The 27,090-nt window shown below is 51.0% G+C and overlaps 1 protein-coding gene across 1 annotated transcript in view; it reads right to left on the reverse strand.

Annotated features, from left to right (window-relative positions):
- The window catches only part of FSTL4 (follistatin like 4), a 410,518-nt gene that overhangs the window by 99,104 nt on the left and 284,324 nt on the right, over positions 1-27,090 (reverse strand). The window contains exons 5-6 of the mRNA XM_003829286.4: positions 23,725-23,918; positions 19,920-20,043 (exon numbers count right to left, since the gene is read on the reverse strand). Coding sequence (XP_003829334.3) covers positions 19,920-20,043; positions 23,725-23,918 — 318 coding nt within the window. The remainder of the gene's footprint in view (positions 1-19,919; positions 20,044-23,724; positions 23,919-27,090) is intronic.

The raw sequence follows: 27,090 nt of genomic DNA on the forward strand, positions 1-27,090 counted from the left end.
AGACAAAAAAAAATCCTCACAAGGGAAAAAAAAAGCCCACTGACTCTTTACAGCAACTCCCAGGGCATTTGATTTAAAGGGACATTGTCATCTTTAATGTTTTCATTCCGAGGAATTAGAGAGCGCCACTGTGATAATTTAGAAGCTCCTGATTTAAGGGGCAGCCTTCGTGGTCTAGCTTCACTGTATTTCCCTTTTTATGATTCCAGAGAGTATTTTCTGAGAGATAACAATGTTGGGTGATATTTCTCCTTTGTCAGGTGGAGGCCTGAGAAGAAAATTAAAAGAGATCCTTTCTTCTCCCCTCTGTGAGGCCAGGCTATGGACTGCGGAGGACCGTCACAGCCACCTCCCGCCACTCCATCTCCACAGGGCCTGACCCTGCCTTCCGGCGCCCCCAGAGCTAAGAAGGAGAGGCAGGCGGCCATCTTGGCCCTGTGGCGAACTCTCGGAATGGTCTTCACTGTTCAGCTACTTCTCTCCCAACTGCCACCCCACGCAAGGGCCACAAGAGCCTCCCAGAATCATCTTTCTTTTTGTGCCCTTTTCTGTTCCCACTTTTGCATCTGTGTTCAGGTCTTCTACAGTCTCTGGAGTTTCCTAGTCCTCACTCTTCCCTGTGGGTGTCTACAGGTCGGTCCTCCTCAAACTGACTTTGACCACACCCTCCATGCTTCCCTGGCTTCCTTGACATGCCCAAACTCTGTGGCCTGCATGTCTTTGGCAGAGAATGCTCTGTGTTCACCTCAACCTGCATCCATTCCCTCCTGTGGACACAGCTGGACTACATTTACCAGCTCTTCCTGTAGTTGAGGCATCCATATGACTGAGTTCTGCCCAGTGGAATGTGTCAGGAGGGATGGGTGCAAGGGCTTTGCTGGGCTCCAAAACAGCTCCTGCAAGCCTCTCTACTCTCTCCATCCCACTGTATACCGGCCAGATGCAGCATCCAGTAAAGGAATCTGAGGCCCCAGGAGACGGAAGAACCACATACTGAAGGTGTCCGAGTCCCCATGTCACTGTGTGCACAGAAACTGAATACCAGCCTTGAGCTGTTACAGGAATGGAGAACAAATCTTTGCACTAATAAATATTGCACTAAGCCCCTGAGATTTGGGGGTTGTGTGTGATTGCATTTAGCTCCCTAACACACGCCCTTGCTGTTATCGTTCTAACCCCTCCCTCCTGCATCATTTCTTCTCTTTTATTTGTCCATGGCACGGGACGAGTTGGCCATATTAGATGGTCTGGAGCCTTCCCATCTGTTCTTACGCTTAGGCTGTTGCCTCTGACTGGGATGCCTTTTCCCACTCCCATACCTGCCTGTGAAATCCCATCGTGCCCTCCTTTGTGAAGACTAATAGCATTATTTTGCTTAGCTGTGTTACACCCTCCTCTCAGTTTCCATGGCGTTCTTTTGGCAACCGTCCCACAGCCTTTTGCCTTGTTTTTGCACACATCTTGTTTTCCCATAGAAGAGTGGACTCCTTGGGGCCAGGGACCAAATCTTACTCATGGTCAACCTGTCTGTGTTGGAAGGTACTCTGTGTGGTGTCCAGGGTGTTAATTTTGGAGGACATCCCCTGACTTGAGTTTCATCTCTACCACCACGTACAACTTTTTGATGCCTCCGTTCCTCTTCTGTAAAATGGGCATAAAAAGAGACCCTGCCTCAGAGAACCTGCTCTCAGGGAGAAAGGGAAACCCTCGTGCATGCTCCACGTGCCACCCACCGCCCCTCTTTGCTGCAGTCACCTGCTGACTCTGGGTTATGCCCCACCCCATTTCCTGTGTTGTAGCCTATGGCTAACAGCAGTCTCCCTTATATGCCACCTGTGTAAGCGCCAGGTGATTTAAACATCCAAGTTGATTACCTGCCAACTCTCCACCTTACAGGTGGCCATATCCTGGAGTCCAGACACTGTCATTACAAATTATAGCAGCCTGAAAACTCATATCTACAGGCATCCTACTCTCTGATCACCTCCCATCTCTTCTGGTTTATTCTGTCTGGTATCCAGACTCCAAGAATTCTTCAGCCCCACCGGGAATCTACTGACCAACTGTATGCCTGTCACCTGTGGTGATGTTGCTTCCTCCTTACCATGGAATTCCATGGAATTTAAATCACTGGAATAATACTGTTGCACACACTCAATTCCCTTACCCCCTCTTGACAACCCTCCAGCCCTGGTGAAATCTGTCTGGGTGCTGTCTGCTTATACCCGGGTAGCTGAACATGCTGGGGAAACGGCCACCCTGCTGACTAGTCTCACTTTGGATTCAGGACTAGGGCCCTCAAGTGGGTCCCGAAAGCTGCCCAGAGATCACACCGCCTCCTCTGCATCTGTCCCTCTTTCACTCTCCTACACAATCGTTCCCGACCTTCTTCTCCCTCCTCAGACTTCCACATCTCTTCCCCTATCCTCACGCTCAGCCATGACCTTGCTTCCTGATTTACTGAGAAAACAGATGTCTGCACACGCACCCACCACACCGACCCACCCATCTCTGTCGGTTCACACTCTCAGGCTTCTTTCCTGTTAACTGGGTCTGCCGCCCATGCATCTAAGACAATCCCCAACCTGGGCCCTGGATTCCACCTCCCCTCGCCTACTCAAAGAAGTCATCTGGTTGTACTGCCTCTTCCTTCCACAGCCTCAGTTTCCCCTTTCTACTTGACTCTGCTCATCCACAGACATGCCGGTTGCTCCTGTGTGTTTGCAAAAGCCTTCTTGGCCCTGCTATCCTTTTAGCTACTGCCCTATTCTGTTCTTTGCTGCAAAACTCCTCAGAAGATTTATCTTCATTTAGTTTCTCCAGTTCCTTTCTTCCCACTCCATTTTAAACCCAATCCAATGAGACTTTTGTACCCTCTCCCATCCCATTGCATGGAAACTGCCTTTCAAGCCAAAGACCTCCAAATGACTAATACAAGTCTCTTTTCCTTGTCCTCATCTTAACTGAGCTTTCAGCACTTGGGACAGCTGACCGCTTCCTGACTCACTCTTCTCTTGGCTCCCAGGACATTGCACTTGCCTGGGTTTCCTCCCACCACTCTGGCATCTTCCTCTCATTCTCTTTTGGGGCTCCCACTCCTCTTCCTGACCTCTTCCCATCAGAGGCTCTTAGGGCTCTGTCTTGGCTTCTCTTCTCTATCCACACTCACCTACTCAGTGATCTCATCCAACTCAGAGCTTTAAATGCTGTCAGTATGCTAAGGGTTTCCAAGTTTCCATCTTCAGCCTAGACCTCTCCTTGTCTATCCAACTGCCTGTTCAACACTGCCACTTGAATGTCTGATAGCATCTCAAACTCAGTATGCCCCCAAATTAACTCCTGATCTTCCCTCCCAAACCTCCTCCACCCATGGTCTCCTCTGTCTCAGTTAATGGCAACTCCATCCTTCCAGTCCTCATGCCCAAAACCCTGGAGTTATCCTGGACTCCTTTCTTTTCTAATAACCACATGCAACTCATCAGCAAATCTCTTTGGCACCGCCCTTCAGAATATACCCATGATCCAGCCTCTCCTCACCACCATCGTGCCCATTAGCTGGATTATTGCAACAGCCTCCTAACTTGTCTACATGCTCCTACTTTTGCCCTGTAACAGTCTTTTCTCAAAACAGCAGCCAAAGTGCTTCCTTTAAAATATAAAGTCAGATCACATCCCTTCTCGACTTGAAGCCCTCCAATAATCTAGTTTCACCCATTGTGAAAACAAAAGTGCTTAGGTTAGCTTCCAGGGGCCCCCAGGACCTTTGACCCTGCCCCCAGCTTCCCATACCACTCCTACCATCAGACCTATTTTTACCTAGGGGGCTAGGACACATCTTCCCCTAGTGACTGCGTGGCGAGTGCCCTCACCCCTTCAACACCTGGCTCACATAGACCCTCTGGATGAGGCTTTCCCTGGGCTATCGTATTTAATTTTGCCCACCCCTGCCCTGCCCTGCCCTACCCTGCCCTCTGTGTTGCTGTTCTCAAAAGTACTACTCACGTTGTAATCTACGCATCCATTGTTGTTTATCTGTGTCTCCTCCCTGCAATACAAGTTCCGTGAGGGCAAGAGTTTTTGTCTGTGTTGAAACCTGTTGAATTTCTGCAGCCTAGAACAGCTCCTGCCAGGAAGTATTTGTGTGAATGACCGCACACTGCCTCCAGGGCTAAGCGCTTTTCACCTGCAGGCCTGCCTTGGGGGCTGGGGCTGGTGGGGACACTGCAGCCTCAGGTGTAGGTTCTGAGGGGGCACCTCTAAGGTCACATGGGCAGGGAGTACCTGCCTACCTTGATGGCATCAGGAAGTCTTCCAGAGTTCATAATTGCACCCTTTGATGGAAAGCATTTGGAAAAAAAGCTCTCTACAGGAGAAAAAAGGACAATTTTTCATGTCAAATAGTGTTAACAAAAAAACTGATTTTGCACAAATGGTATCCTACGTGCAGGATCTCAAAGCATTTTGCAAATGCGTATTAATTGGTTATTACAACATCCCTGCCAGACAGAGGAAGAATCAACCTCCTGAATAAGAAGAGAACACTTGGTTTTCATGATTAAATCAGGCACAAAGATGGAATGTGTGAGCCCCAGGGTTCCAGGGGCAGAGGAGGGTGCTCCCACCTGTCCTCAAGCCAAGGCTCGGTGGGACTCGTGGGTGGCAGGTGGCCTCATCAGATGTGCTGATGGAGTGCTGAAGCCATCATGCATGGGTTGGAATTTTTGGTCTACTGGGTAACCGCAGGCAATGACTTAATCTCTCTGTGTCTCCGGCTCTTCACCTCTAAAATGAGACATGTGGTATCTTTTCATAAGGATTGAATGTCACTAAATGAGATAACTTTAAGCTGCTTAACACTCAGTCAATGTTATTAGTAATAACAAATGTCACAGCACAGCCACCAGCCACAGCCTCCTGCTCCCTGCCTCCTTCATGAGAATCCTGTGCACCTGACTGGCCCCAGCTCTCACAGAAATCTAGAGTGGGCATATGAATCTCAAGATGTGCTTGCCAAATTGGGTTTAGGACCCCTGAGGCCTCACTGTAGTCCCTCCTGGACTCTGCTGGGTAGCACAGATTCTAGAAGCCAGGGTGTTTCTGATGGGCTGGCCCTTGTGGGACAGGATGCCAGGTGGGGTGGGCAGCGTCGGGACCAACAGTCCCCCATCCCTCATCTGGACCAGCAGTCCTCTATCCCTAGCCACTGGTACCTGCCAAGTTTGAGGCACCCAAGGGGTCTCCCGAAACAGACGCTGGTGACCAAGATTGTCTAGAATGACTTGAGAGGCAGCATAGCTTAGTAGGTAAGAACACAGGCTTGGAAGCTGAACTCCTGGGTTCAAACCCTGCCCTGTAACTCTCTAGCTGAGAGGTGGGCAAGTTACTCTAGCATGGTGCCTCTGGGCCTCATCTATAAAAAGGGGATAATGATAGTTCCTCTCTCATAGATTGTTGCAAGGATTAATGAATTCACTTAGAATAGGTTAGCATCAACTATGAATGCTGTATGATTACCTGAAATTAATTATGTGGCTTCAGAGGCAAGCTCTGCAACACATGGTGAGCCCTGCAATGCTCTGCTCCTTAGGTGTGTGATACCTGTATACCAGGTGCTGGGCAAGTGTCTGCCCATCCAGCCAACACTCCATCGTGGGTGGGCTTCCCCACTGTGGGCCCTGGACTAGTTTCTTAGTAATCAACTTGCAGACAGGATGACAGGGCCAGGCTTGTCACATCACCATTCTTTTCCCAGGGCTCAGTCCAGAACTTGCCTGGGGCAGATGGTAGGCATGAATGGATACATAAGAGCAAATATTCACCTGTTGTGTTGCTTCAATTTGGGGCGTTTCCTTAAACTCCTGCCTACTCAGAGCTGAAGCCCAAAAGCTTCCTAACCTGTTGGCTTTGTGACTTCAAAGACCACGTCTGTCACACTGAGAGCAGGAAACTCAGCCATGGTGCTGATTCATGTGGCACCTGCGGGGGTGTCTCAATTCACTCTGGAAGCTTACTGTCCTCTGCAGAGAACTGAGGGACAGCCACTTGCCAGGCCATTCTCCCTGGAAGTGCCCATGGCATCAGAACATCTTCATCTGAGGATCAGGAACCGGGGCTGGAGACCAGGAGGCCAGTCCCTTTGGTGAGACCGAGGCCCAGGCCAGAGCCTTTGTGGTTGTGCCATTGTAAGGACCGCACTTCTCCCCTGGGATGAGGGCTACTCCCTGCAGCCTGGGCATCTTGGTAGATATTTGAGGTTACAGAGCTTGTAAGGGCCTGAGCCTTCTGAGACACTGTTTTCAAAAGGAACAGGTTGGGTGCAGTCGGTCTAGTCTAACACAGACTTTTTAAAGTCACACTGCTCACTCTGGGGCCTGGGAATATTTCATCTGCTCAGCTGCCTGGCCAGGGCTGCTTATAGAGGGGCTGGGGCCTGTGGTCTCAAGGGCAGGGATCATAGGCTTGGGCTGAGTCCGGCAAGATCAATTACCTCTCCTGACTTCAAAGGGAGGTGCACACATGAGTGTGAAGGCTCAGGAAGGGCCCACATGGCCAGATGTCCCCAGTCTCTCTCCTTATGTCCATTTAATGCTGAGTTCCTCCCTTCTCAAAAACCACTACTTCCCAGAGCCCTTAACCAGCAGCACATCCAGCTGCTTTGAGTTTCCCCCACCCTGTGCTGTCTCTGCTTCCCCTTCACATGGGCTGCCTTCAAATTCTAACCAGGCGGTGGCTGGCAGGTGGGAGGCAGGGAGGCTGTGGAGAGTCTGGCATGAATTTTCCAAAGTGGACAGTCAGCCTCTGAATGATGGAGAACTGACACTGGGTCTGGGGGCCCTGCTCAGCCCAGGCCTTTATTGTTAATTTAGAGAATTCGAGGGAAGCATCCAGAGGGGAAGCCCACTGGCATTCCTTTCCAATTAGATGCAGCTACCAACTGCTTCTCCAACCAGCAGAAGCCAGAGCTCCCTGAAAGGCTGCCCCATCACCGCTCCTCCTTGTGTCTGGGAAGGTGTGTGCACATCTTTAGTTGAAGGCAAGGGGAGATAGGTGCTCTGTGATTGGGGGGCTGGGGAGGGTGAGACCCAGGAAAAATGAGCAGAACTTTGAACTGCATGGAATACAATTAGTCGGTACACTGTCTACAGGGCAGACATCTGCATTTAGCCTGAGACACACTGGGTTGCCTCCAGGGCTGCCTTTAAGGTGTGGCCACTATTGCTCCTTTTCCAAAGCCCCACCTTCCTCACAGCTGGCCCTTCTGCCACAGAACATTCCATATTTTCTGTGTTTTCCCAAACTCAGAAGCCCTTAGCTTTACCAGGAAGCTCTGTCCATCGCTTGGCCACCATTCACAGGACAGTCATTCTGTAAGTGCCCTAAGCCCTCAACCCTCAAGTGTGTTGGTGGAGGCCCGGGATGCAGGATGGCCGGATCCAGCTGTACCTTGCACCTACTCTGCTCCCTCTGCACTAGGGGACATGAGGAAGGAGACATGGTGGCCACATCTCCCACAGGGACACAGTCTGCTTGTTACCAAGTCCGCTCTTTCACTCAGCAGCTCCAGGTGTCAGGGGTGGCAGGGCCCTGGGCTAGCTTTGTTCTAGAGCTTTCTAGATGCTGAGTTATTTAACCTGTAGTACTTTTAGGCCCCGTTCCCCACCCAACCCAGTTTGTTCTGTCTGAGCCAACCAGGAGTCGACTCCACTGCCCTTAAATCCCCTACTGTGCCCTGAGCATGGAGCAGTGGCCTCCCCAGCTGTGGCCTGGTACAGTTGCTGCCTGGACAGTATTCAGCCTGGGGCTTCCTGCGAGCTCCTCCGAAGGCTGTCAGCCTTCACCAAGGTGTCAGCAATTTACCGAGGGATGGGTATTTCGAACACCCATGAAAGGCAGGGATGTGACTTCTGTTTCCAAGCCATCGTTTCCCTGATGTTGAACCTGCTGCCAAGCATCAGCACATTTCCAAGCACCATGGCACAGAGGTAGACTATTGAGGGTCAGGACCAACACCAGGGCTGGAAGTGGCTCAGAAGAGGAGTCTCTGGAGGTGCATTTATTTGTGGGAGCTGAGAAGGAGTGGATATTTGATGGGGTTTGGGTTTGAGAGAAAGCAGCCCTCCACGGGCTGCTGTTCTGAATAACAGGTCTACTGCTCGGGCCCCGCTTTCTCTGTGGAGCCGGAAGCCCTGAGCTTTGTCAGGAGGTTGGAGGCGTCAACTGCTATGGTTCTGCAGGACAGTAATCCTGCTCCTTTCACACTGTCATCTGAAAGGGACCCAGGTGAAATGTGTCTGAAAACACCTGTGGCACACGGACTTCAGGACTCAGAAAGGATGCCAGTTCAGGGGCCCTGCCATCTGCTGCAGCACAGGTGAACAGCTCCCAGAGAGGGTCTGTCTCACTGAGCCTACCCTCTGCCCACCCCAGAGTCACACATCATGGGGGAAGACACAAAGACTCCAAAGAGTCGTGGCTGGAGCAGAAGTGCAGCCAGCATTCTGCCAAAGTGCGCAGGTCTGGAACTGCCACACCTCGCTGTGAGTTGGGCTCTGCAGCCCCAACCTCCTTGGGCCTTGGTTTCCTTATTTTTGGAACTCGGAGGTCAGGAGAGGTTCTGCCTGCCAGATGCCTCTCATGGTGTCTGGCACGCGGTGAGCACGCAGCCTGCAGTGGTTGCTGGGAAGCAACGGGCTCTGGAGAGTCATTAGCAACTTGCTAGTGGAGGCTCTGTCTGAAGGGGATTGGGAAGATAAGTAAGCCCAGAGACGCCACCCAGATGGAGAATGTGGGGTGGGCTTGGAGGTGCCGCTCCATACACTGCCCATCCCACCACCTGTGGAGGGGGAGAGAGTCCTTTGGGGCCCATTCCCACCCCACCTGGATGCGTTTTGCAGTCCCAACAAGTATATAAACAGTTGTTCTGCCTGAAGCACCGTCTGACGAAAAATTGCCCATGCCATCTGGAGAAGAACAGCTCTCCAAGGGCATAGCTTGCAGGCTGCCCCAGGCGGCTCGCACAGAGGCCTCCTTGCACCTTCCCTGAGAAGATCTAGATGGGGAGTGGGGCACGGGATGGGACTGTTGCTGCAGTGTTGGAATTCTAGTGGAAGCCCAAAATGGAAAGCCATTACCAAGTACCCCCAAGCTAAAGAGTGACAGAAAGCCACCTCATGTTGGTGACCAAACTGCTGAGCGGTCCTCAGCTCATCACCCTCCTCAGCCCACAGCCAGGGGAAGATTTGGATTCACCGGGAAGTCTGAGCAGAGGAGAACAAAACTCTTCTGCTTGTACCTGTGCTGAGTCCATCCTGTAGTTCCACAAACTAGTTACAAGCGTTCGCTTGTCCCAGTCAAAATCAGGATCCCAAGGGTCCAAAGATGCTATCAGCCTTCACATGTAAAGGCAAAAACCTGGGACCTCCAGAACCCCACCAAATCCTGTGTGAGCTAAATGAGAACTCGGGGCTCTGAACATATGGCTGTTACGTGTGCCCCCTTCTACATAGACTCAGAACATCTGCTCCTCCATCCACGGGGAAGATCTCCCATTGGTTTATTTCCAGGCTGCACTTGTGATGACCTTTCTCTTCCCACTTATCAAGAACACAAATAAATACCCAGAAAGATCAACTTCCACAGGCTCTGCCATCCTGACTTCACAGGTCTTCGAAAAAGGGAAATCAGATAAGACTTGGGTACGAACACTTTACTGCAGGGCACATTTTAATCCCACTCTACCTCTTACCTCGGGCCTCCTTATGGTATCCAGGGAGCCTCTGGGAGGCATTTGGTAAGAACAGATGCTCTGTTATGAAGGGTGCTAGGGTGGCTTGGCACTGTCCCATGGAAGGCCAGCTTTGGGGGAAACAGGAGTCCCACCAGGACAGCAGTGAGTAAACGGGAGCATGGTGCCAAACCGAGGGGTGACTGCAGGTTCCATGTCCCCTCTCTGCCCCTCAGCCACCAGCTCACAGACCACCGTGTGGAACCATGGTGAGCTGCTCACCCGGCGCGTGCCACATGTGGGCAACAGGATGATTCCACCATCAAGGGGAACCCTCAGGTCTGTTCTTCATTCTCTCTGGGAACTGCCACAACAGCTCTGAACATTTTCTCTTTACTACAACTTTTAAAAAGTCCACCATGGTCTTTAATCCTGGTGACAAATGTTTGTCAAGCACCTACTCTGTGCCAGGCTGAATGCCCACCACATGGAAAGTGCTAGGCTCCTCTTCCCTGCTCTGCTGGTCTTGTCCTCCCGCTGGAGCAAGAGCCTTGGGCCATAACCACCCTGCCAGATCTTCCAGGTCACCCCTACTTTCCCTTTGGCCTTTTGTGCCTCCTGCATTTGTTATGGTCTAGCCCTGCTGCCGTCTTTGCATACACTCATTAGTCCTGTGGCCTCTGACTATATTTCAACCACCTGGCGACTCTCCTGCTCTCAGCCTGCCTCGGTCCTCAACCCAGAGTGAGGGTGTGGGGAATGGCTGGCCTCTGGGCTAGAAGAGGTGCTCCTTAGCCTTTGGGGCTAAAGAGCTGCTCAGGAAGGGCCACGATAAGTAGGGATCAGTATTGCTGATGCTGAGAAAATCTCAGATGGGGCACTGGCTTATCTTCTGGGGGTTTCCAGCTCACTCCTCATCTGCTGCTTCAGGCAGGCAGTAGTAGCTCAGGTGTCCAATGCCTCTCTCTGCCTAGCCAGGGACTGTCTGTCCCCAGGGTCTGGCTCTCCAGCCAGCTCCTATCAGGGGCCACTTTGGTGCCAAGGCTTCTGAGTGCCCTGGCCCTGAGTGTGGCCCACAGCTCTTCACCCAGTCAGTCACTATGTCCCATGTGAGTGGAGTTCCTCTTACATCCCCACCACTCCCTAACCCCAGGACACAGCTTGTTCCCGTGCAGCCCACAAGCTGGGCCTTGTAATAGTGGTGGTGGGGTTTTGCAGGGCACTGTCATGGAGCCTGAGAACAGGTGACCAGAGAGGAAGGAAAGAGCAACAAGCTAGAGAACTGGTGATTGTGCCCTAAGCATCCTTCCTAGGCTGGTACAACCTCAGGCAAGGTTTACCTTTCAGAAACATGTCAAGGTGGGTCTTCTCCACACCTCAGTACACCTGGTTATCACTAGGTACCTCAGAGCTCACACCACCCACACCCACGCTGAGACAAGGGCAGTGCTGGCAGGCCAAGGAGGCAGCGGGCTTGGGGGCACTCCCTGTTACCCTCAGGTTGGTTTCTGGGCTCCTGCCTGGAGCCTGGGAGGTAGCCTCGGCCATGCAAAGATCTCCCTTGAGATGTGAGCTCTGGAAGGCTCAGGCATTCACATCCTAAGCCCGTCAACATTCCAATCCAAGGGAGCAAGCTAAGAAATCGGGAATGTGACCTTCAGTGCTTAATTGCAGGTTGAAGTCCTCACAAAAGCTTTGCAAAAACATGGAGATTTATGAGGACCATACGGTGCTATCCTAGTAAAAAGCTGACATTTAAATTTTTCTCATTTTATATCTTTGTAATGAAATTCTTTGTTTCCTCTGCAGCCATTTTTGAGTATTTACTAACATTCAGAGAGCTCTCTCCTGCATGCAAAATTTCGAGCTTTATGATGTCAGGCTGGGCTGTGTGACAGATGAACATGAGACTGTTCTGCAGCTCCTGGGGGAGTTCTTACCCCAGGAATAGTGAAGGACAAGGTTTCCAGCCACCCCGCTCCTGCCTCTCCCTCCAAGAGGAGGGTTTAAAAAAATCACCAAAGCTTCATATTTTAATGAGTTTTCTTTGCAATTTGTATATAATAGATTTTCAATAACAACCTGTAATTAGTTCATTTTCTGCTATTCAATTGCTCTGCACGGAGGCCATTGACAACTTCCAGCTGGGATCTTTAAAAATGGAAAGTGCTTGAAGACTCAGCTCCAGACAATGACTAGAAAGTGCCCGGTCCCACCATGCAGCTGTTAGAAGTAAACCATTGAGATGGGAAAGGGGCAGTCTGGGTTTGAAACTTCCAAGTGTGGGAGAAGAAGGAACTGGTGCAGGGTGCACTGGCCAGCAATCATCAGTTCTGTTTCAGAATTGAGCCCTCTGTGGTGTAATGGGGGACAGAGATTGTTCCACCCAGAACCCCAGTGCACAGATGGGGGCCCCATTCCTGCCACCCCTGTTCCTCATGCAGATGAGTCACTCATCAGACTCTTGCCAAGGGGCTCCTGACAACTTTCCCTGCACAGCAGGGGCAGGTGGAGACAGATGCATGCACTCAGCTGTGTTTCTGTCTTTATATAGCAAGGGAGAGCCAAAAAGGACAGAGTCCAGAACCCAGAACATCAGGAGGTCTTAGATAACAGCTTTAGGTCCTAGGAGGTCTTAAATAACAGCTCTGCTTGCATGTCTGTCCCAACAGTCATCACCGGAGGCCTTCAAAGGCCAAGTCCAGCTCTCCAGCTGATACTCAGTCGCCTCTCCAGCGGCTTGCAGGCTGGCATACCTGCAGTGATGGGGACTCACCACTCACTGGGCAACTCTGGAGAGGCTGGGGAGGGTCCCCCTCACAGCCGGGCTAAGCTGGCCTTCTCCAAGCCCTGGCCTCTGAGTCTGAGTTCTGCCTCCGGGGCCCTAACTGTGGTGGTGGCCTTTCTACCCTGGGTATTGCCTCCTCCCTCAGTCAAGCCCCTTGTCCCTTGGGATCACAGGCTCCCCTCACCTGCCTGGGACACCTTTTTCCTCACCCTCTGCCTAGTTATCTCTAGCTCGGCATTCAGGTATCCACTCCAATGTCCCTTCCTGACCTCTCGGGACAGTTGGTCCTCCTGCACCCAGGACGCTCTCTCTCAGCTCCTACTTTGTTTATTGGGTCATCTTTCTGCCTCTCTACCCCCTGCCTCTCTACCCAGGTGGCAAGCTCCCCATGGGCAGGGCCTGCTGTGGTCTTGCTCACAGCTGAGTCTCTGCCCAGTGCTTCCCCAAGAGTGAGCTATGTGTGCGTTTGCTGACCTAACACCACCTCATCTTTCATGGTTTTCCTCCTTTTATGCTTCCCAACCTCAATTCCTCACCCTTTCCCTGTGCTGCTCTCCCTGCCCTGGTCAGGTTCCTCTGAAAGGCTCAGGTTGGTGGCCTGCCTCTTCCATGCCACTCCACGCCAAGTGTACAGATGGGAGATGAGACCGGGCCTGTCCCTCCCTGCCAGGAGCTCACCCTGCTTTCAGAGAGCCTCAGCCTACAGCAGCTTCAGGGCGGACCTGCTGGCCTTCCCACGGTGGTCTTCCTTCCGCGTTTGTCCTCACCTGCAGTGGGGAGCTTGGGTATTTGTGGCTGATGGTTTTGCTCCAGAGGGCTGCCTTGCCAGCCTGCCAGGGCCCAGCATGGAAATACAAACCCATATTCTATGCCTATAAATTATTTAGAAGGTATGCAGATTTGCACAGCCAGCAAAGCTGACCTCCAGGTGAGGTGGCAGGAGTTGGGCCGGGTGGGGCTGCTGGTCTTGGGCTGCTGAAGCCAGGGTCTGCTGCATCACGAGGGATGTGGCTGTAGGCCAGCAGGCACGCAGGGCTGAGGAGCGGGCTAAGCGAGAGCCCTCCTCTGCATACGTGGCTGCCGGAGGTAAAGGTAATTACGCAGCCTGCCAGCCGACCAGAGCACTTACTCTGAGGAGAGTTGAATGGCCAGTTAGCGGCCCTCTGGTCAGGATGAGAGCTTTCTAGTGTGAGTTACTTTCATCTTCAATAAGGCATCATTAGCCCATGTGAGAAGCAAGGGCTTCCCTCACACCCAGTTGCTCATCCAGTGATTAGGGATGTCCAGGCTGGGGATGTCCAGCTGGCCTGCTCCAGCCAGGCTGATGCTTCTCTACCAAGGGCTGCAGCTGTGGGGCCCCAACAAGGCACTTCCTCTGCCCCTGTTTTCTCAAGGCCGCCTGGAGGCATGCAGAGACCCTCTGGGATCGCTGGCCACAGCTGCATGTCTGGACTCCTCTCCTTGCCCGATGTATTTCTCCATGTCCTTCATGCCCTCAATGAGCAACTCTGACCAAGGCCTTCCTGGGTGCCATACCCCATGCTGAGCAGGAGTGCAGGATGGGTGAAGCAGCCTCTATCCTCAGGGAGCCTGTGGTCCCTGAGGGGGAAGGATAACAATGGCATGGCACAGGGTGATGGGGCACACACAGAAATCTTCATCATCACCCTCACCGCCACCATCATTGACCTGGTTAATGTTTGCCTAATATTTACTATAGGCAAAGTCTCATGCTACTAATCACTTTACATTAAGTAGCTCCTTTAGTCCTGAATAACTCTGTGCATGGTTGTTATTCCCATTTTACAGACGGGAAAATTAAAGCCCAGTTTAACCTCTGGTAGGGAACTGTCCAAAGTCACACAGTTAGTCAGTCGCAGAATAAAGATTCAAAACCAGGTCTAGCTTGGACTCTGGAGTCCACACTCTTAATAATCAGGCCACAGCCTTGTTAACCCAGGGCTGTGGGCACACAGAGGAAGGTGTGTGGGGCTTGGTGGAGGAAAGAGAAATTGAGAAAGACCTCCTGGAGGAGAAGACCATTGAGTTGGGGCTTGAAGTTTAGAGAAATCACTGTGAGGACAGTGAGATTCTCTTCAATGGAGAATGCAGATGTGTTGCAAAGTTTGTTTAAATGCATGAGAAAGTTCTAGAATCAGACACGCCCACTAAATCCTGACTCTGCTACCTGCTGACTATGTGATCTTGGGTTAGCTACTTCTCTGAGTTTCAGTTTCTTCATCTGTGAAACTGGACATAGTGTACAGTGCTGACACATGTTAAATGCTGGGTATCACTTTATACAACTGGAGTACTAAGAGCCTATTACTAACTATGGCGATATTGACAAGCAAAGTCATTCAAACGGAACACTGACTGTGAACCCCGTCCTCCAGCGCTGGCCTCAGGAGACTTGGCAAGCTCACGTGGCAGTGGGCTTCTTGAAGCCCTCTCTATACACTTGAAGTCAGGACAGCACCCCCACCTCTATCTCTGGGAGGAGGTGGTGAGACTCACACCTTCTGTCTTCCAATTTTCTTTTTCTTTTTTTTGAGATGGAGTCTCGCTCTGTTGCCCAGGTTGGAGTGCAGTGGTGCGATCTCCACTCACTGCAAACTCCGCCTCCTGGGTTCACGCCATTCTCCTGCCTCAGCCTCCCGAGTAGCTGAGACTACAGGCGCCCACCACCAAGCCCGGCTAAGTTTTTGTATTTTTAGTAGAGATGGGGTTTCACCATGTTAGCCAGGATGGTCTGGATCTCCTGACCTCATGATCTGCCTGCCTCGGCCTCCCAAAGTGCTGGGATTACAGGCGTGAGCCACTGTGCCCGGCCCTGTCTTCCAATTTTCAATTCCTCCCTTGGCCACTCCAGCTTTAACTGTTTTGTGCCCTTGAGAAAATGAGGGACCAAGGGCAGTGAATCAGTTCTTCAGCCACTTTATTTGCAAATCCTGTGTGGGAAAACCAGTGTCTTCCTTTGGGGTAGGGGGAGTCACTGGCACCCATGGTCTTGGCCTCAGCCAAAACTGAGACCAGCCCATAGGCATTGCTTGCTCTCCAAATTCAAGAGCCAAGTAAATTCAGATAAAATTTTTGATGAACCCCATGCTATTTAAAATCTTGTTACTTACTATCCAAAACTCAGGAATGAAATGGAGTAGAACAAAGCAGTATCCTTGCCATCTAAGCTCCTTGTCTGAACTCACCCTACCTAGATAAAGAGCCAGATAGATCTGGGTAGTGAGGATGCTTGCGGTTGCTTATTTTACCATCCTGCTCAACACAGGGTGGGTGTGAGGATTGGCTGAGATAGCGTGTGTGGAAGTCTGGTATGGGGCCAGGCACTATTAGTTCCAAAGGATAGTGGTGTGGTAAACGAAACTGCACCATCCCTTCACTTTGCAACAGAGATGGTGAAAAAACAGATGCAAATTCACCAGATGACCATATCACCTGTTTCATAGAGTTGCCCTGGCTGTAGTGGTAGTGCTGTAGATGAAAACACTGTTTTCCTTTCTGCTTGCCTGGAGCTTACACATGTCAGAGGTGAGGAAGGGTGTCTGGCTCCCCTACATTCAGCACCCCAGGTCCTCCTGACACTCTGCCTGTGTGGTCACCGGACCTGAACACGTGAAGCCCTTTATCTGCTAGCTGCTCAAAACCTTCCCATGCATCCAACACATTCGTGGGCTTTGACCTCATAGGAGTAATTAAAAGGACAACTATTTTCTAAAAAGCAGAAGAAACTTGCAATGAATTTGAAGTGAGAAAAATCCTTGTTTTAGCAACGTGTTTTCCCCTGATCCCAACCTGAGCACTCAGAACAGTGCAAAAACCATGCATTATCGAGAAGCCTTTTAGATGAGCAACTTTGAGGTTAATTTACTGTGATGAACAGACAGGGCCAGCACACACCTTGCTTATGGTGACCCTGGAGCCTGGGTCTCTGCCATGGCAGGGACAGGTGGCACTACTCCTTGTTGGGGTGGTGGGGGGTGGCGTGGGGAAGGAGAGGCAGAGGGCACTGCTGGAGAAGGACACTGAGCCTTTAGTTCCTAGATCGGCCTGTGGTTTGGGAAGCCAAAACAATGCAAAGAGAACTTTTAGTTGACAAAAGGAGGAAGCGGGGGCACCCTCATATTTCATTCCTGTCCCTGTACAGAGAGAGGCAATTGGGAGCCTTGGCTCCATCTGACAATCAGAAAGAGACTTAACTGACTCCCATGACTAGGTACTGCCTGCCACCCTGGAGGAGAGTCACCTGTTCCTCAGAGCCAGGAAGGGGGTACAGCCCCATCACGAACCAGCTCAGCACAGACAGCCACCAGCTGTGGGACTCCTAGCATCACCCCCCACCAGCTGCAGACTGTGGCAAGCATGGCCCAGCCAGGGCCAGGCCAGCTGCATGGGAAGACATGATTCAGGAGACCACCCCCACAAACCTCAAAAACTGATAAATACAACTTCCTTCTCTGGGTACAACAGCCCCAAACCCATCATCCTTTAGTAAAGCGATTGACTCCTCATCGGTAGGCTACTGAGCTGGAGTCACCCCACAGACCTCACCCTGCCTTATACCCAAGGACGCCAGCAAAATAGAGACTAGAAAATAAAATGCTAATGCCTCAACCTCTGCCAGCCCATCAGCTCTAGTTTTTAAAATTAAATCCAGAATGTTGTTGCTGAAATGTTTGAGATATTACTTTCTGGGTTTTAGTGAGATTTCTTTAATGCCCATCGATTGCTGGGTAATAACTTGTACCTATATGTCTCATTTCAATTACCTATTTAAAATTCGCTGAACCATAAATCTATTACCAGAGCTATGGGAATTTAGTTTAGAGTTCCTGTGACTTTGAAAAACCATTGATCCCCATATGCTCCAAGTGGCTGCATGTCAAGCCTTTATAGTGGGGGTTAACTCATTTTGTGGCTTCCTTAATGGCTGTGAGTTTACGTTTTATTGCATATCTATTATTTGGGCTGGGCTGTGATGAATGGTTTGGCTGTCTGGTTCAAAACAAGTCCAAGGCGACAGCAGAATCTAATTTGCTTTAAAAATGATGATTATAAAGCTTTCCAAATAACAATCCAGGAACGAAGGGAGCTGACACCACATTGCTCTGTATGAGACATGTGGCTGGAGGTCAGGTAATGACGTCCTTCCCTTTCCAGGGTAGCTCATGTTTACAATGACCTTACTAGGGAAGCTGGAGAGGCCTTCTCTTTCATCATAGGCAATAGGGATGCTTCCATTTCCTTGAGAGCAAAGCCAAGAGCTTGCTGTTTGGCCCCAGACCCATTCATGGGAACTGTGCTCATAAAGCAGAGGCTGCTATGGTACCAGGCACCAAGATGGTGCCCAAGCAGTGCTATAATCTGCTTGATGACGGCATCTGGGACATTAAGTAATGATGCCTGGTATGCCCCACAAATCCCTGAAGTCCAGTCTTGGCCTCTGGCTCTAAAAATGCACTGAGCTTTTCCTTCATAACTCCTTTGGCAGAGGGGTCTAGGCTCAGAGAGTGTTTTTGGGAATGTCTTGGAACTATCCCCAGAGAACATGTTGCTGCTTTCCTGACTCAGAGAGCTGCTGTTCCTGTAACCTGCCCTAGCTGCTCGAGCCTACTGTTGTTCATGTTCCATGGAATCATCAAGGAGTCTCAGTGAGGGGAGGCGGGTGGGGAAGATATTGCCAGAAGTGGACTCCGAGGGCAGGAGAGAGGGTCTTGTTCAGTGACATGCAGGTCAATGTTTAACAACCGGCTCCCTAGAGAAGAAAAAATGTCCCCCCTTCCCCTTTTTGGTAGCATATGTGTGGCGTGAATTTCTATGATGTAAATATTCCCAACGTGGCCAATTTAAAGCGACCAAGTGTCTAACTGTTTGCTTGTAAAATTCCTGAAAATTTAACAATGAGCTCTCATGAACCAGGTGTGGGGAGTTGTGGATACTTCCACACATTCCAAATGCATTTCTGGAAATAATCTCTTTGGCCCACAAGACGAACACCTCCGCAGCAGGATAAGCCTACCAGTCACTCTCACCTTATTATGAACCAACATAGGCAGGTATGTGTTTGACTAGTGGGCGGGGAGGAGGATGACGGGGACCCTGCACAGTCACAGTAAATCAAGCAAAGCTCTGGAACCTGGGGTGGACTTTGGTACTAAGGATGATATGAACTGGAAAGGCCCCTGCAACCACGTCAAGCTCATGGACACTGCCCATAGGGAAGAATCATGCTTGCTTCTCTCCTCTTATGTCATCCAAGTACCTCTCTATTTGCCACAAGAGCCCTTCTTGCCAACAAATCACAAGGATCCCTCTTCAGGCCTTGTGAAGGTATGGAATAGCAACAGCCCAAAGAGATGTCACTCTGAAGCAGGAATACTTTGCTGGAAAACAGGAGTCCAGGTAAAGGCTGGGGTTGAGGGGGGATACCAGGCTCTGTGGCTCAGGGTACTCAGTGCCCCTGGGGGTGGGGTGGGCTTGCACCCACCTCTTGAATGCCAGGGCTTGCACTTAGGAACTGTGAGCTGGCAGGTCACACCCAAGGGTATATGCATTGCCCACTTTAAGCAGAGCTTGAACATCTTCTAATGTAAGGGGCTTCATCTCTTTTGGGCCAAGGATGTCCCCTCTAGTCTCCAGCGTGGGCCCAGCACCGCCCTTTCCTCTCCTCTCTGCTGACCCCTGCCTGGAGCTACGAATGGCTCTTGTATCTTGCATTTCTTGTAAGTCCTGTCCCAGCACCACCTCTGGTTAATGTAATCTCTTGGAAGATCACCTCAAGTAAAAGATACAGGTCCTGAAGGCATCCCATCCACTTGCATATGCATGAGGCACTCTTTGGAGGGGCACTCAGAGTACCTCCTCTGTTTTCAAACAGCACCCACTTTCCCTTCTTCTCCAGGGATCCCCTGCCTCTCTTCACATTGGACCCTCACTCTCCATTGTCCTTGGGTAGTCACTGCTCCCTGCCGCTGCATGGCCAAGCCTCCAGGCTCTCCTGCAGGGTGTTTTTCTCCAGGTAGGGCTCCCCACATGGCCAGGCCCTAGCCTGAGGATAGCCCTAAAATCTGCTTCCTTCTCCTTCAGTCATAGAACCCCCAAAGGGTGTTCACAGTGCCCTCACAGCTATGCTTCAATTACAGTCCTGGGCCCCTCAAAGAGCAAGAAAAATCTTTATTCAAAAGGAACAGGGCAAGCCCTCTCTGGCCCCATCCACTCTCCGTTTAGTCTTTTCTTAAAGCTCAGGCTTGTTGCAGAACAAATTCACCAGCTTTCCTCTGTATAAGAAACCAACCTGGGAGACAACTGAGGACAGACTCCAGGCACCCAACAGCATTTTGGTGCAGGAGCACCTGCAGAAATAAGCCCTTTTCCCACTGGGACCCAACTTACGGAAGGCCATGTAGAACTCGCGGAGGGTCAGGGAGCTGTCACTGTTGTAGTCGTCAAATCGGAGGAGGTCACCTGGTGAGCAACCAAGTAAGTCTTCATCCAGGTCCTGCTTCTTCAGCACATGCTGTGGGGTGAGGAGGAGAACAAGGCCAGAATCAGGTGAGTTTAGAGTCATAGGCATTGATGAAAATGACTCAGGCCAAGAGGGAATTCAGGGACAGCTCAGTGGGCCTTGAGGGGTACCTGAAGCTCTTTGATTTTGTCTTGTCTGACTCCTTCATTTTATGGATGAGAAAACTGGGGTTCAGAGAGGGGAAGTGGCTTCCCCAGGTTCACACAGTGCTTGGGGCAGACTCTAGACTAGAGCTCAGGTGTGTCTTTTCCTTGTCTAGGCAGACAGACCCAGACAGTCTAAGATGGGAATCCTTGAGGCCACCTGCTCTACTGCTGTGTGCTATAGACGGGGAGACAGGAGAGAAAAGACCCCATCAGATAAACCCAGCAAACAGTGGCTGAACTCAGTGTGGGGACAGAGGTCTGCCAGCTTCCAGCTGCATAGAGCTGGAGGTCACTGCTGCATCATGCACCCACCCATCAGCCCTTACCCATGGCAGGCAGTGCTGCCTGGACACAGCACACTCCCAGACCCCTCCGTTCTATCCACCTAGACCTGAGCTTCCCCCCTGCCTGCCTTGTCCTGCCCAGGACACAGATGTCCACCCTTGTGACTCTGGCACGGAGGCTACAGACATAAGCTCTCATAAACTCCTCTCTGGTTGTGGTCTGAGCCATAGGACACAGAGGCTGCCCAGCATGATCAGCCACACGTCCCAAGGTAACTAAGGGTAGAAATTCCAGGCACCCTCACTAAGCTGGAGCTACAGCCAGAAGCCAGTGTGCTCGGAACTGAAGGTCTTGCAGGGAAAATGCTCAGAAGGAAATCTCAGAAGAAAGAAAATGATTTTATTTTATTTTGGTGTGGGGGGAGGGGGGCAGAGGCATTTTCTCTTTATTTAACATCCTCAGCTTGGTCTGCTGTATTAAAGGCAATTTAATGTGATAATGTTAAAAAAATGACCCTTCACTAAGCAAGTAAGAGTGTTCAATAAAAGGGAGATCAACCATAACGCCTGAGATCAATCTTCCAAAGATGGAAATTTCCCTTTGTCTATTTCTGCATTGGAAATTGATGAACTTTTCATAGGACTGACAAGTTCTTCCCCAGCACCTTTGATTCAGTGTCAAGGAAAGGCCCACTTTAGCCGGGCTCTGCTTGGCAGATTTATGAAATGGACTTTAACTATATTAAATTTTAAAGAGGAAATCATTGTCCAATTACCATGCTTGTTAATGGCTTCAGGTGCCTCAAGCCACATATCTGCCAGGTTAGAATGAAGTGCCTGGTAAGGCTCTGTTTACCTGGAGCCGTGTGGGCCTGGATACCAAGAGCTCATAGCAGCTTCTGTTCAAGACAAGCTGATGCCACCTGCCCTTGGTGCTCCCTGCTCGGTAGTTTGAGGAATTGCCAGGTGGTTCTTCCTGCAAGTAGCTGTAACTATCAGGACCTGGGATTTTCCCAGAGCAGCCTGAGTCACCTGCAGGTCCCTGGCCCTGCCCCTCAGGGTCTTAGCCAGAGTTGGGGCCTAGTGCTGATGGAGGTGGTCACATGCTGGCAGGGTGGTTGCCCCGGGGGCAATGGGCAGCAAGCCTCCTGGGATGCAGGCCTTGAATGGGCTTGCGCGAGCCACTCAGGTATGGGTGAACAGAGCAGAGTCATCTGAGATTCCCAATGTGCTTCCTGGAAGCAGGCTCAGGACTGGCTGGGACGGAGGGCCTACGTTCCAAAGCTTCTGGTGGCTACTCCTTACTAGGGTTCTGGGGATACTTGCTGTCCCTACAGACCTTGAAGGAACCATGTGGTGCCTCTTCGTGGGAGCCATTCTCTCCAGGGAGATTCCAAGTGCCCTGAGGAGAGCAGGTGCATGCAAGTCAGCCTGCCAGGGTTTCATCTCAGTTCCATCATGTCCCAGGCAGTGAACAACTCAGGCAAGTTGTCTGATTTCTTAGAGCCTCAGTATCCTCATCTGAAAATATCTGTGAAGTGGAATAATAGTCGTTCCCTCCTTACAGCAGAGGATGGTTGAAAGATTTAAGGAGGAAATAATAATAATAAAAATGATGATGATGGCAACAATACTGATGACCTCTCTATTGAAACACACCATGTGGCCAGGCACAGTGGCTTACATCTGTAATCCCAGCACTTTGAGAGGCCAAGGTGGGCGGATCACCTGAGGTCAGGAGTTTGAGACCAGCCTGGCAAAATGGTGAAACCATATCTCTACTAAAAATGCAAAAATTAGCTGGGTGTGGTGGTGTAAGCCTGTAATTCCAGCTACTTGGGAGGCTGAGGCAGAAGAATGGCTTCAGCCTGGGAGGCAGAGGCTGCCATGAGCCAAGATTGCGCTACTGCACTCCAGTCTGGGTGACAGAGCGAGACCATGTCTAAAAAAGAAACATACCACATGCCAGGTACCACTCTAAGCCATTCACTATCTTAGCTCATTTAACCCTCATGATGACCCTGTGAGGTTCACAGCTGAACACAGAGGCACAGCGAAACGACATTGTCTCCCAAGGTCCACTAGCTCATACATGCTGGAGGCAGCACTTGACCTTAGGCAGTTTGACTCTAAAGTCTGCATTCTTTGCCACTATCCTACATAACAACGAACTCTTCTGTGTTTATTAATTATAGGTCAAGGGCCTAGCTCAATGTCAAGCACATGGCTCAATGAATGTTAGGGCACTCCCCACCCCACTTCTTCCCAATGACCGGGCCACAGCCTTGAGAAGGTCCCTGTGCCATGTTTAAGATATCTTTAAATTGGCATCAAAGGTGGGGACCTGTCTTTATTATCCATCCACTCGGTGGACAGTCTGTGGTCACAAGAAAAAGGCTGCCCACCGCCCCCCGCCACCCAACTCGGGGAGGCTGATCTCACTCTCCTTGCAGATCTTGCACCTGCCTGGTGCGGCTCTAGGGCTACACACCCTTAGAAACAAACCTGTAAGCAGAAGTAGGAATGCAGGCCCCTCCAGCCCACCCCAGCTTTTCTACCATCAGGACCCTACAGGCTCCTCCCTGCAACTGGCAGTGGCTGTGGCCCCAGTGAGTGAGGTCACTCTTTCCTTGCTTTCTATGCTGCAGACACTAACTACCCCTGCACCACCTTGTAGCTCGACAAAGGACATGTGTGCTGTGTTGAACACTGCAGTCTCAGGGGAGGGAGGCAAACCTCAGGGTGTAATGCAAGTGTTTTCCCAAATGAGAGCAGGGCTTGGTGGGGGTTGACGGGTAGACACAGGGCTTTCTGCAAACAAGCAGTCCGAGGTTTGGGTTCTTGATCTTTGGATACTAAGGAGCAGTGATGTCCTAAGGTAGAAGACTTGGGGACTTCCAGGTTATAGCTCCAATGGTGTTCAATGGAAACCAAGCACTGCTTCCTTGTAACTTTTCTGCTGAGTAACTAATCCTACTCAAGGAAGAAAAGATTGATTTCCTAGTCAAAACATCAGAGACCAGGCCCTCTGAAGTAAGTTTTTTGCCAGATAGCTGAGAGGGCCCGAAAGCTTGTTTGTAAATAGAGGCTAAAGGTGGCTGGTGGGAAGAACCTGACCTCGTTTTGTTTGTGAGATGTTCTCAGAGGTATTGAACACATGCTCTTAGACACCAGGGGGCCGGGGTGGGAAATGGAAAACTGGATTCCTCCATCGTGTGACTTTCACTGAACACCATGCCCACCTGAGCCAGTTCGGAGCTGCTGAGGTGGCCATTGCCATCTGCATCTAAGTCCCTGAACAGAGATTCCACCAGGAGGCGCTTCTGGGAGGCAGGGTCTTGTCTGCTGTCTCCCTCTTGGAGTGGCTGCAGGCGGGTCTGGAGTGCCAGAAGGACATTCTTCAAGCGGGCGTAGCCGGCCATGGTGCACGTGTCACCTGAAAGAGAAGGTGAGGTTATTATTTTGAGACTTATCCCGTGGTCTTGAGAGAACATTCTTGCCGCTGGTCCATTCATCTCACTCACAAATAGTCACTAGGCATTCACTATGTGCAGTGCACGGTGCAACTGTCGTCGATGGGACTTGTTTGTGTTCTCACCAATCCATCCCATAAATATTGATCGAACATGGAATGCATGCTACACATGATGCAAATGCTGGAGGGAATCTGTCCATCCGACAAATATTTGTTGAGCACCACTACAAGCCAGACTAGAGTGACTGCCAGATGGAATGGGAAATTCTTCAGTGGAATATATAGCGGCAGCCCCACAGAGGCTTTAGGAAAGCTGCCCCCAATTCCATTTTGTAATTGCTGGTTTTTGCCTTAATCCTACCTTAAAGGCTGCTTTTGAATACTTGGCCTCCTAGATTAGGGAGTTTTAGTTAACAGGACTAATAAGCCCTGCTTATGTTAATTAGGCACCCTCCGAGAGCTGGATTACTTCAAAACAAACATATACACAAGTCTATGACCAAGAAACAAAAAGAAGCTTTACAACGTTAAAACCGAAGCACACAGCTCGTTTTATCCCAGGCGCGCTTGCTGAACAGCATCAGAACCGTGCAGTGTTTGGGGAAGTAAAGCCTGGGATGCATTGCAGCATGGCACAGTTTATCTTGCTGGTGACGGGCTTCTAGGATGGACATCACGCAGGGCAACGCCCATACACTGGGACTGCAGGAGTGTCAGCGGAGAGGGCAGCCCCTCCAGCCCCACTTCCCGACTCCCTGGGAGATGAGTACTTCCAGCGCCTGGCTTTGCTGAATCCTGGAGAATACCCATGGGCTCCTCACTGACCATTCTAAGTTGAAGGCCAATAGGTTGCTGGAGCCTGGGGCTCTTCTCCTTAATTCCAAGGCCAGTTTAGGGCCTGAGATAATATCCCAGAGTTGGAGAGTCAATAGAAGGAAGTGTTAGAGAGCATGAGCTCTGAGGTCCCCTGGGTTTGAGCTCTAGCTCTGCTGCCATCAGGCATGTAGCCTTGGGCAGGGTGCCTCAGTGATCTCATCTGTGAAGCAGAGATACCAGTGCCTCCCACAAGGGGTTGTTATGAGGATTAAGATGTGCACATATAGGCCTTTGCACCAGCATGGCACCCAGTAAGGGCTCATAACATGATAGCTACTCTCTCCCTTGACATTATGGGAACCACATCTACTGAAGAGCAATCATCAGGGAAGCTACTGGGGGGAAAGGGATGATGGGGAAGTCTGTCTGTCTGTTTCTCTCTTCCTCCCTTCCTCTTTTCCTCCCTCATACCCTCCCTTGATAAGCCTGGACAGCCCAACCACTTTTTCTTGTGCTTGTTTGTATTTCTAGATTTTCTTCCAATTTGGGGTCAATTGATTTCTGTCAGAAACAGATGTCCATTACCATTTCCTCCTGCATGTTTATTTAGAAAAAAATCAATTGTTGTGTTCAATATAATCAGATCTATTTGCTCTCTGGGAGTCTTCATGCTCTGACAAGAATGCCTCTCTCCCACCCCCTCACCTTGCTTGCATCCCTCTTTTGCCTGGTAGGATATTGATTCCTGGGGGTTCTTGGGGCCTCCAGTTGGCAAACCCAATTCTCAAGTCTGTAGAGCTACATGGCATTGAAAATAGTGGCTTTGTGCCCCTACAAAACTTGATGGGTTTTTCCTTTCTCTGGGCCTGGATAAGGATAAGTTTTGGGGAAGGGGAGGAATAGTTTTGCCTGAGTCTAGCTCCTCACTCCCTGAAAGAGGCTGAAATTTTGTCCTGGCAAATAGACCAGAAGTGGGGGTACAGAATGAAAGTGGAGGTGGGGCCAGCTGCTGGGGTAAATGGAGATGGATGTGTGCTTGTGTGGAGGGTATGCAGGAGCCAGCATTTCTGCAGCCCCCAGGACTTCCTGGAGTGGGGGGCATTTATACCCAGATACTGAAAAACTGATGTACACAGCAGGTGGATATGGTGTCAGGAAGAGGCTGTACTCAGAAACACCGGTGGACAATCAGGCTCCGAAGAACATGCTGCAGCAGGGCCACCTGAAGGTGAGGACAGGCTGGGTCAGAAGGGCAGGACGCCCCATCCTTGCAGATCCCCCCAACCTTCCTCCTGGACCTTGGTGGGGCGTAAACCACTTCTGAGCTGCCTGCTGCCCTGGGCAAGATTCCTTTCTGGGAGCCTCTTGTTTCGTCTCAGGACCCCAGTGGCCAGGCTGGCCTAAGCATGGAGAGCGCCCTGGGAGTTCTTGGGGTCACCAGCTGGCAAACCCATTTCTCAAGTCTGTAGAGCTACACAGACTGGCGTCCCCCTGTGAGCAGGGGTCTGCAGCTAGACAACACCTCCAACACTGGCAGGTGGGGGAAACCATCCAGGTGGGTCTTGCTGGGATGGAAGTGGGGTGCTGCAGCATCCTCCCCAGGCTCGGCCCCACCTCACATCCTCACAGCTGCCTGTGAGCGCAGACTTCTGGCTGCTTCACCCTGGCAACTGCCCAACAGACACCTTCTGGTCAGGAAGGTATGTGCAGGTCTAGAAGTCAATCATCTGGGGGAAAGGGGTGGGTCCTCCAGGTCTCCAGCATCAGCTCCCTGAGCCCACGGTCCCACCCCCTGCTAGGGCCCACACTGTCCAGGCCACTCCCATCCTTTTACCAGTGTTTATTTACATACTGTGTGCCCGATGCTGGGCAGCCTCTAGTCCTGGGCACTGTGGGTGCCTGTGGTGGGAGGCCAAGGGAGGGATGTTCAGGATGAGGAGTTGTGGGAGGAAGCAGAGGGAAGAGCAGGCCAGGAGCAGGACTGCGCGTGCAGGAGCCATGGTGGGGCACGTCTGGAGACTGGTGAAAGCTGGTGTGGCTGGGCTAGAGGGGCTGAGTCAGGTGGAGAGTGAAACAAGACAGGCAGGAGAGGGCAGTGGGACAACCCAGGCAGAGCCTCCAAGGCCTTGGGGAAGTGTGTGGCACCGTACATCATGTTGTTCAAAACTTCCTTCGTCATTTCTTCCCTTTACTGAGGGCACTCCATGCCTGGGCCAAGCTTGCCACTGGGGTCCTGAGATGAACCAAGGGATTCCAGGAACAGAATCTTAAATCCTTCTTTACCCCAGGAGCAACTGTGCTTTAATGAGTTGCAAGA

The sequence above is a fragment of the Pan paniscus genome, chromosome 4 (genome assembly GCF_029289425.2).
Source record: "Pan paniscus chromosome 4, NHGRI_mPanPan1-v2.0_pri, whole genome shotgun sequence".
In the NCBI taxonomy this organism is placed as follows: Eukaryota; Metazoa; Chordata; class Mammalia; order Primates; family Hominidae; genus Pan; species Pan paniscus.